General features: G+C 36.1%; 3 protein-coding genes across 3 annotated transcripts; 2 read left to right on the forward strand and 1 right to left on the reverse strand.

Annotated features, from left to right (window-relative positions):
• Positions 1 to 1,670: 1,670 nt before the first annotated feature.
• Positions 1,671 to 7,882, reverse strand: LOC112047175 (leucine-rich repeat-containing protein 49). Its single transcript, XM_024084188.2, has 11 exons — positions 7,654 to 7,882; positions 7,410 to 7,579; positions 7,130 to 7,261; positions 6,501 to 6,710; positions 6,044 to 6,322; positions 5,813 to 5,966; positions 5,383 to 5,522; positions 4,156 to 5,268; positions 3,872 to 4,070; positions 3,461 to 3,685; positions 1,671 to 3,367 (listed from the first exon to the last, which is right to left on the reverse strand). The coding sequence occupies exons 1-11, from the start codon at positions 7,678 to 7,680 to the stop codon at positions 3,164 to 3,166; spliced, it is 2,853 nt and encodes a 950-aa protein (XP_023939956.1). The 5' UTR covers positions 7,681 to 7,882; the 3' UTR covers positions 1,671 to 3,163.
• A 150-nt stretch (positions 7,883 to 8,032) lies between these two features.
• On the forward strand, positions 8,033 to 9,621 carry LOC112047176 (lanC-like protein 3 homolog). Its single transcript, XM_024084189.2, has one exon. The coding sequence runs from the start codon at positions 8,181 to 8,183 to the stop codon at positions 9,459 to 9,461; it is 1,281 nt and encodes a 426-aa protein (XP_023939957.2). The 5' UTR covers positions 8,033 to 8,180; the 3' UTR covers positions 9,462 to 9,621.
• A 647-nt stretch (positions 9,622 to 10,268) lies between these two features.
• Positions 10,269 to 10,985, forward strand: LOC128199247 (uncharacterized). The gene has a single exon (XM_052887962.1). It carries the CDS (start codon positions 10,269 to 10,271, stop codon positions 10,944 to 10,946), a length of 678 nt encoding a protein of 225 aa, XP_052743922.1. The 3' UTR covers positions 10,947 to 10,985.
• Positions 10,986 to 11,177: the final 192 nt, after the last annotated feature.

Raw genomic sequence — 11,177 nt, forward strand, 5'->3', positions numbered from 1 at the left:
GAAACACATACGAACTACAAGTTATCATCCTCAATCAAATGGCATGATCGAGCGTTTCCATAGACAACTTAAAGCTGCTCTTATGTGCCACAATGATACTTGGCACCGGGCTCTACCTTTAGTCTTACTTGGTATCCGCTCCGCCCTCAAAGAGGATTTAAAATGCTCTGCAGCTGAGCTAGTGTACGGAGAACCACTACGGTTACCTGGGGAACTCCTGGTACCTAGTAGCTCCTTCGACATCGTAACTGACGATTTCGTCAATAACCTAAGGACTAAAATGTCAAATCTTCGTCCAACTCCAGCCTCACGCCACGCGAGACCATCAACGTTCGTTTTCAAGGACCTTGATGACGCATCGCACATCATGTTGCGTGAGGACGCAGTGCGAAAACCATTACAACAACCATATACTGGCCCTTACCGAGTTTTGGCCAAGAGTGGGAAAACTGTGTCCATCGACAAAGGCGGCAAGAAGGTCACGGTGAGTATTGATAGGGTAAAACCTGCCTATACGATATCCGACTTAGACATAGAGCCTACCGCCATAACTGCACCTTCCCATCCCTCAGGTCAACCTACTGCCCTGAGTAACCAGCAGCCTGTTACTACTCGGTCTGGTCGTACAGTTAGGTTTAAACAAATTTTAGATTTATAATATAGTTTTAACACTTTTGTAATAATTTAAGCTAAAACTATATATGTCTACACGATTTTTTTTTTTGTAAATTACTGTTAAATCTTAAGTATTTTTGTTACATTTTAAGTTTTAATTGTAAACATTACTTTTAGACATAAGTATTTAGTTGTGTTAATTGCACGTACCATTGTACCATTTTTAAGGCCCTTTGTAACATTTTTTAATATTACATTTCATTATTTTTTTAATCACGCTAAGCAAACACTCTTATACTTTTTTATTTTTTTTATACAATTTCATTTACACAAACTTTGTTTTAATGTAATTTATACAACTAATTAGTGATTAAAATTTGTTAATGCTGTTAATGTTAATTCTAAGTCAATTTCAATTTTCTTTTTCAATTGACTTATCATTCTCCGTAGGGGGGTGGTTGTGGCGGTTTCCGAACGTATACGTTACATTTCTAACGTTGGCAATGCTGCCCCGCGGCAGTTACAAAGCGCGCGAATCGGTTGGCAACATTGCTCCGCCCACAGCCAGCCTCGCGCGGGAAACGAAAAGGGACGCTAGTATTCCCGGTCATTTAGACCAGACAGTACGACCCTTACCGCGAGCGATACGACACGTATCTGCCCTGTCGTACCGCAATACTCATAAGAAACACGTACTTCATATCAACGCATATCGTTGTGTTGAGCGCTACTTGTACATTAACTTCAGTGTAATATCATTTAAGATTAATTTAATTACAAGAGTGAACAACAACTGTACGAGTTTCATTTAGGATCAACCCACCATATCCTAAACTATGAATAATACCGACTCATAAATCTATGATTATTACACAATTATTATTTGTCGATGGACGTTTACTGCTGGAAATAGGCAAATAATAACTCCCACGTCCTTTCTAGGCTCACCATTCCTGATAACATGTTCTAATATATGTATAAATTATATTGTTCATCTTAAAACCACGATTTTTTTCTTTTATTCTTTTTTCTTCCAGGAAATGTAATATGAGAAGCTTCTCATACAAATTATAAATTATTTACGTTCATCTACTTCAGCTTCGCGACTCGCTGAGTTATGTCAGTGACTTTGGTTCGTCTGCGGATCTCCTCATTCCTGATTTGATCACGCAGAGAAACTCCAAGCATAACTCGCTCCATCTTTTTTTCGCTCCATTTCGACCCAGTCGAACTGGATTTGGCGATACACCTCTTCCTCAAAAGCCTTCAAACTGATCATCAGTTAGAATATAATATGATATATAGAACTTAGTGTGACGTTATTTTTCGCCTTTTAGTGCAGTCAGTACGTTTTATATTTTTTAAGTCGGTTGAATTTTTTTTATTAATTAGGCCCACATGTTGGTATTATGAACATCATAAAAAAATCAATGGTTTCTTTTCGATTAAAAATTTAACAGATTCGAGTCAAGATGTATGTAGAACTGGCCTTTTAAATAGCAAATGCCTGTGTTGAAAACGAACTTTCAATCAGCAACAACAACAGCTCCTCAACAGTTGGAATCGCAGCTGACTTCAGACTGTTCCTAACTCGAAGGCATTCACCCAAACATGTAGGTTTAGTGCATTATAAATGGTGAAGGTATAGGATTGTAATCAAATATACACAATTTCTAACAAAAATGTTTTATTTTCCTACATAACATCATATTACATACATATTTGCAAAGTGTGAATTAAAATTACTATAATTTATCTATTTTAATTGGCTATTATTTTCCCACTAAGTCTACTGTTAGTTCTTTGTCTTATAAGTATTGAGCAACTATGTGAAGTAATATTGTATCAGTTCTGAAAATATAGGCTAGCTATATCTACTATACCTAGTTCTATTTTTATCAACAATTCTGAAAAACGTAGTTTTTGGAAAACGTAGTTTCTGGATAATGTGAAGGTCCCACTCCAAGGTCCAAGGAAAATGTTTTCTAATAATTTTTTTTCTCAATCACCAGTTTTGGTTCAATATACATAAAAGCTAAGCCACTTGGCAATAACCGTTTTACTACCATACCGCAAAGTTTGCGGTATGGTAGTAAAACGCCGCTTTTTTGCGTTGAGTCGGTGATGTCGTTTTTTGACGATTCCAACCGTGCAGCCATTTTTACGCTTTTATATGTTTTGACCACTAGGTAAGTAACAAAAACAACGGTAATACCTAACTATATTATGCGAATAGTACTTATGTCTATGGGTATTAGGTACTTACCTACCACATCGTTATTGCACACTGCCAGGTTTAGGAACAACTTGTTTTAGAAAGTGTAAAAAATATATTTTTACTATCTAAAAACTATATGTACCTACCATACTATCAATTGATCAGTGTTGTTAGGCTGGTACATATTATTCTGAAATTGTTTTATTAACTTCTAAAAAAAATACGTGGAAAATGCAATCGGACCAATATGGGTCTGTGTTTTTCGTAATAAGTAAGTATATATCAACAATTTAGCTTTACAAATCTAATACGAAATATTAGCAAAATATGTCACAAGGAATCCGTAAGCATGCGCATCTGTTCTTTGACATGATTTTCCATATTAGCATAATCTCGTAGCACTTCCTCAATCATTTCTACGAAGATTACAGGCCACTGGAGTTCTAATGTGCGTAGACGTATAGCCGCTCCACACGCTAACTCAATCGCGTGTGATAATTGACCACGACCACGGACTCTCCAACTCATATCCTCCTGTATCGTTAAAAAAAATATTATTTTCATTTTAAAAGGCAAAACAGTTATTTAGTTTCGAATAAATATACTGATATTTTTTAGACCAATTACCTGCGAAACATGTCCTTTTTTATACTGCAATGCTTCCTTAGCTATAACATCGCGTAATGCTGGATCTGCAGCACGTAGCCACGCTTTCGCGCTTGAGCTGCTGTTTCCACTTTTACCTAATCTTGATAGTAACGGCTGCAAAGGGGCATCAGGAAGTGCACGGAGTACCATATCACTTAAGCCACTGTATGTTTTATTAGCCATCTTTATTTCTTCGTCTGTAACCTATCGAAATGCATAACTATTACAAAAAATATGTAGGTACTTGAGAATTTTAACTTCTTAATTTAATCAAATAACATCATAAAAGAGAGAACGTTTTATTTCCTCTTATATCATGATTTTCGATTTTCCTTTTCTATTCCAGTTAAGCCAATAAAACACGCCGTGTAGAAAATGAAGAAAAAATACCTGTTCATCATTGATTTCTTTAAGACCCCAATGAGCAAGTCTATAGACAGCGTATTCACGCCAAACTTTGACACAAATAGGATTTCCTTCGGGCATGATATTTAAACCAGTTACTCCTCGTAATTCGGCCAAAGCATGCAATTGTCCTAAATGTTGTAGTCCTGTGGCCCGGACAGATATGTGAGTAACGTTTGGAAATCTAAAAAAAAAAGGCTTTTCAAAACAATTCCTTTTGCAAATCCGCAATACGCAATGTGTATTTATTGCTTGCAGGTGCAACTTACTTGGCTTTGAGTTCCGGTAAGCATTGTGCAACAGCATGAAAATGTACGTAGTGAAATGATGCCCGGGTGACCGTACGTGCACGTTCCCAATCCCAATCGCGAGCCAGACGCCTCACTGCCCCGGCACCCCACGCACTAACCAGGCCATCGCTAACTTCTACGAGGTAATCCACGCCCTGCTCCCTATCCTTACACTGAGGCGGTGCTCTAGGAACAGGCTCAGATGATTTTAAACTTGCTAAATTTTTAGTTGTCTTTGCTCTTGCAGTTGACGCACGATGAGCCGATGAAGCTCTCTCGTTTCTCCTCGTTATAGTCGCGCTGCGAATATTTCTTGTATTTGATCTGCTGTTGAGAGAACCTTGTCGTTTTAAGCATTTACTGTTGTTATCACTTCCTGAAGTCGAAGATGTAGCAACAGATCCAAAATTTGTACTACACGAAATATTACTGGTATTTTCGCAGTTATCGGAATTTCTTACAACTGCGTTTGCTCTTCGGCTTTCCGGGTCGCAAACCGATTTGGATCGCATTGTACTGAAGTTTTCACGTCGTCTTAATACAGTGGGAACCCTTCTAAGTTGTCTCTTATTAGTATCATCTTCACTATCACTGGATGATGAGGGCATGGAACTAAATGATGAATCACCTATTGGCTCAACACTGGATATACTTTCCCACCTTTTTAATACAGGTTCTGTACTGTCATTTAATTTAACGTTTTCCAGGGATGATATTATCGGTAATAATATTGGTGGTAATCTGAGATCACTACTCGTAGAAGTGGAATGTGAAGCGTCTGTATCTTGGGAAGCGCTTCGTTCAGAAAAATTCACACGTTTGTCAGAAAGTTTTCGTGCAGTCGAGCTTCTTTGCAATTTCTGCGTCATGGGTTTTGGGGTGGAAATATCAGAAAAAGCTTGAGTACTTATATTGTTCACTTTGCATTCTGATATTTCATTGTCTACTTTACGCGTAGATGCTATTAAATCAGGAATAACAGTCGTTTCCACAGTTTGCGTCTCACCACTGTTTGTTTCATCAACAGTCTCTATTTCAGACTCTTTTTCAATTGGGCTTGTGGCTGTAGTTACAAAACATTTATTTTCTGACCTGGGAAAATAATAAAGTAAGAGTTTATGTTTCTAATTTAAATATAAGAATATAGAAAACAACGAGTTATAACAACAACAAACAAGTTTTCACATATTGCTAAATATTTTAAACCTGAGAAGTTCCCAATTAGTTCGAGCATTATTAATGATTTGATCACGCCGAGCTGCTTGATGAGCAGATCCACTTAATGCACAGTACGCGGCATGAGCTGCTTCCTTGTTGTTACGCCAAGCCATTGCAGCTTGACGAACCTACAACATTACAGCAAAACATCAATTTTCTTCTTTTTTATATTAAAAAAAATAGGGATTGCATGATTTCCTATTACTCCGTCAAATTAAAAAAAAGTTTTAGAGGTGTTTTTCATTGAAATGGCTTTAATTTAATTTCATTGTTATTCAATATACTATACTTATAGCTTATTCTACATACTTATATCACATTACTCGATCTTCATTAAGTTTAAAAAAATATATCTATTAATATTAAATTAGTAGTCGTTTACTATTGTTGGAATGATAATACTAATCGCAAATCTTACCTGGTCACTGACGTGCATATTTGTTAATGTAGTAAGATTTGGGAGATACGATACTAGAAAAGGGGTACAGTCGCCACCTAATGCTACAGGATTACCGTCCAAAGAAACTTCTGTGAGAGACGTAGCCTCAGCTAACGATGATACATCTTCAATACTGTAAACAAATCCTTTTACGTTATATATTTTTTGAATAATTAAACAAACAGCTTGTTAGGGACTAACTCTCGTTACCTTTGTAGATCATTATTTCCAAGGTACAACTTTTGTAACTTCATTGTATTTTGGAAACCAAGTAATTTCCTTAATCGGTTTCGCTTAAGGTTCAATTCGCGTAAAGACACTAATCCCTGAAGATCCGTCGGTCCCATGCATTTAATCTGATTACCCGCTAGGTTGAGAACTTTAAGCTCGCTTTGATTAGACAAACATCCTACTTTTGTGATCTTGTTACCATGTAAATCCAGCACTTCCAGTTTGACCAAATTCGACAGACCTTCGATTCTTTTAATTCTAAAAATGAATAAAGTATTTTATTATAATACATTAACCAAATTAAACAGATTCACTAATCACAATTATTATAACAATCATATAAATAAGTACATTTAGCGACGCTTGAAATGCGCCATTTACGTTTAATATAAATTTAAATCTAATTATATTATAACGAAATATTTTGTCGCAGTACCTGTTCTTTCCTAATAAGAGAACTCTCAAGCTAAAAAGTTTCTCGAGTGATGTAATTTTATCGATCTGATTGTCATATACGTCTAGGAAAACTAGTTTACTTAAATCCAGTGGAGATAGCCCTGACAAGGTGTTAATCAAATTATGTTGCAAAGATAACAAACGCAAGCCTGGCTCGCCAACAATGTGTGGGATTGATGAAAGGCCTCGTCTGAAAATTGTATTAGTAATAAATAAATTAAAACTGTTAGCTTTAATAACAAATGTTAATAACAATATTATTAAGAACAATATTATATTATTACAAGCGGACGCCCGCGAAATCGTCCGAGTGAAATTTAGTTTCTCACCAATCCCTCGGGAACCATGGATGTTTCCGGGATGAAAAGTAGCCTATGTGTTAATCCAGAATAAAATCTATTTCCATTCCAAATTTAAGACAAATCGGTTCAGTAGTTGCGGCGTTAAAGAGTAACAAACAAACATCCATACAAACTTTCGCGTTTATAATATTAGTAGGATAGCATAATAACAATATTAGCAAAGTACTTTTTTAAGAATGATAAGTACTTCATTTCCTTAGGTGCTATCCTATTATTTAGCTAACTTAGCAATTTTTTGAGAACATACCTGTCCAAACTTATCCTGTCGGGTAATCGATCTTTTTCTTGTGGGGTTCGAGAAAGCTGTACCTTACCTTCACCCACAGCTTGCAAGTTAACAGCCTCATCCTTAACATCTTCTTTACATGCGTAATTATTTCTGAGAAACATTAGCTAACTATTAGTAGACAAACAATTTCAATACTGCATGAATGAACGCTGAATTGAATAATGTCCATATATATAAATCTAGTGGAATTTATTTATTCATAAATGAATGCAAACTTTATTTTAAATGTATAACTTACCCTGTGAGAGTAGTATTTGAGCGTTGTAACATAGACCGAGTATCGGCCAAAGCAGGCCGTATGTGTAAGAAGACGCGTCCATCGCCTCCTCCACCTGTGTCGACACGCGGAGCACTAACATCTAAAGATTGTGCTGATCTTCCTCTAGCACGAAAAGCTAACTTTCTTACCTATTAAATAACAAATCAAAGTTATGCATTATAACAATAAGAAAATAACTTTTAGCGCATATAAATTATCTTACATTGCCACGATTGTATGTAATAGGCATTAGAAATAAAATCTATAAAATCTTAATATTGAATTGGCCCCATTTCATGTGACTTTTGATTTATTAAAATTATAAATTCGTACAAAAGGCAGTTTTGGTCCATTTTATCAAAAACTGTTGCTAAGCAACAGTCACATAGTAAAATATGTATTTGGGACATTTTAACTGGAACTTGAACGCAGCCATACTTAAATCAATGTCTAACAAATGACGTCAACATTACGCCGTAAAACAGATTATATCAGTAACGTATAATCAAGTACTTGTATTTTACGCGTATAATTCATACGCTGACACTGACACTTGACAGCTGACTGCCACAGCAAAAATTAAAACACAAACAAAACACAAACAGTGTAAAAAATTTTGCCGAATGCCGATTCGATTCGATTTTCATTTGTTTTGTTTTGATGATTGATCTCCTAAAAATGTCTCGGAATACAGAAAAATAAATGTATGTGTTTATCAGGAATCATAAGTAAAGAAAAAGTGCTCAATTGATGAGTAAACTGCTGAAAACGGTATTTTCATTACGAACATTTCGCAATTGTTTATCCGTAACACCGTTCGGCGTAAAAATGGTGCGCTTTTTTCCAAATCCGTACGAAGACTACGGACACGGAGCAAACGTGGACAACAGTGAGATAATCTCCCAAATTAACGAATATACTAAAGTAATAAGAAAGCGTTTGGTGCCTCAACGGAAGAATGTAGATGGCGGGCTGTATGTCGGTGTAACTGGCGTGGCGTATATGTTTTATTATTTGTCGAAAAATCCTTTGTTATCGGCGAACAAAAGCGCTTATTTAGAACAGGCATTAGCATACCTCACTCCAGCGCTAGAGACATCAGCCGGCGACAGGACTTCATTCCTTCTCGGCGATGCAGGGACACACATCATTGCCGCGGTTTTGAAACGAGAAATGGGCGACGACAAGTACACTGACCATTTCAAAATGTACAAGTCTCTGTACAATCAGTATTTAAATCCTAAATTCCTGAAATGTGGCGGCGACGAATTCTTCGTCGGTCGCGCTGGCTACTTGGCCGGTTTGCTGTGGGCGTCGCGCGAGACACAAACACAAATATTCACTAATGAAGAACTGTACAAAATATGCAATGTTATGGTTGCATCTGGCCAGGAATATTCTCGAAAACATGGAAGCCCCTGCCCATTGATGTATCATTATTATAACACTGAATATCTGGGTGCAGCGCATGGCATAAGTTTCATACTACAGATGCTTTTGTCTGTGCCCGGTTATTTGGAATTCAATAAATCAGCTGCACTTGACATCAAGTCTACAATTGATTTTGTGTTATCTTTGCAAACTGAAGAAGGCAACTGGCCTTGTTGTATGGAGGAGATAGGTTTGGCTGAACATAAGTTAGTACACTGGTGCCATGGTGCTCCTGGCACAGTCTACCTGATGGCTAAAGCATACTTGGTATTCAAAGAACAAAAGTACCTCAACGCGTGTGTCAAAGCTGAGGAAGTTGTATGGAGTAAGGGACTGCTTCGTAAGGGACCTGGGATTTGTCATGGCGTTGCAGGCAATGGCTATGTATTTCTCCTTCTATTCAGATTAACTGGAGATGTAAATTTTCTTCATAAAGCTAAATTGTTTGCTGCCTTTATGTCGAGTGATGAATTTTTGAGGGATGCAAGACTTCCTGACAATCCAGAGAGTTTGTACGAAGGCACGGCTGGCACTGTATGTTTCTTAGCTGATGTTTTAGTTCCAGATAATGCAGCCTTCCCATTTCAAGATGTATTTTAGTTATTCATCTAACAAATAAACATAATTTAATACTTTATCAAAAGCAGTGCCATATTTTAATAATAATAACTATTTAAAATTTAATTATGACTTAATTAATAATACACTAAACTCTTATGTAGATAAATTATGAATTTGAAATACATAATTTTAAACATTAGCAATTCTGGTTTTATTTAGGCTATGTTTGTTCATTATTAAAAATTAAGAGTAACATTATTTAATTAAACATGGTTTTTTCTAGCTCCCTAGAAATATGGGTATAATATTAGGGTTTTAGAACTACTCATATATCTATAACTATTCTGTAGGTAAATGTATGTACCAAAGATGTTAATTTTTTTTACGTAGGTACCAGGCATTTTAAACATCTGCTGTTTTAAAAAATATTTCTAGGCATACCTAATCTTCTGTCTAGGCAGGTGTTGCAAATTGTAAAATTATATCAAAATGTATGTACAAACAATAATCGCTTGTTTAAATAGAAATACAGGTTCATCTACATATAGCCTACATAATCATTAAGTTTCAGTCTGAAGACCAACTTTTAGTCCAATGATAAATCATATTAAACTGACATTAAATGGTTGCTGGTTCATAAAACTTTTAAACAACATTTCATCAAACGGCCATCGCCATATCATTACACATTTAAAATCGTCGTATTCTGTTGACAGTAATAACTCTTCTGCAATTTTGTTGTCATTTGAATCACAGTAAAATTGATTGAAGATTTTTTACGTAATTTATGTTCAGGTAACAGAGGTCGGAAGATGTTTTTTTCTTTTGACTATTTTTCTGTTCACTATGTGGCACGTTACTGCAATTTCGTTAATATTAGACTTATTGAAATTCAAAAATATAGAAAATGGCGTAATTTTGAACTGCAACAGTAGTAATGACAACATTGTATTTTTTCAAAAAACTTTAAACGAAAACAATATGAAAGTATCTAGTTTTCAAATAGGCAAGAGTCCAACACTCGATGGTTTTTCTAAAATTGGATTAGTTTTAGATGCATCATGTGAATTATGGAACAATACTTTAGATTTAGTCGACGAAACCTACTTTCGGAGTTCCTATACGTGGTTGATCAAAACCGATGACCTAGCTTCCACGGTAGACGCTTGGTCGAAGTTTCCAATTGAAATTAATTCTGACGTTATTCTTATCACAAAAGGCGGTGAACCTAACGTGTTCTATTTGCACGAAGTTTACAATAAAGGGTTTTATACAAAAGGGTCTTTGGTGGTGCGCAATTTAGGGTATTGGGCGTCGAAACTTTACTTGAAACAGAAGGAAAGGTATGATTTGACGGGTGTCGTACTAAAATGCGTCGTAGTGGTGGTCGATCCGATAGTAAATCAAACATTTGAACAATATTTGGAACAAACGAAGCCAGAGGACTCTATAGTGGACTCTCTGCACAAGCTGAAATTTTTTACGATAGTGAAATATCTAGCGAACATGTACAATTTCAGGTAGGTAAGCTTTTTCCTGAGTTCTATTTAATTAAGTAACTTCTATAGCTCTTTAATAATGCTTGCGAAGGGATCACGCAACTCGCTGAGTGACAGCGAGTTGCGTGATCCCTTCGCTCCGACTTGCATCTGTGTGTTTATGACTTTATGATGATAGGCAAACTCTACACTGACTGCTAGTGTAGAGTTTGCCCACCACTCCGCGATTCTAAAACCCCTTCACTTCCTTTAAGAC

This window comes from Bicyclus anynana, chromosome 20 (genome assembly GCF_947172395.1).
Source record: "Bicyclus anynana chromosome 20, ilBicAnyn1.1, whole genome shotgun sequence".
In the NCBI taxonomy this organism is placed as follows: Eukaryota; Metazoa; Arthropoda; class Insecta; order Lepidoptera; family Nymphalidae; genus Bicyclus; species Bicyclus anynana.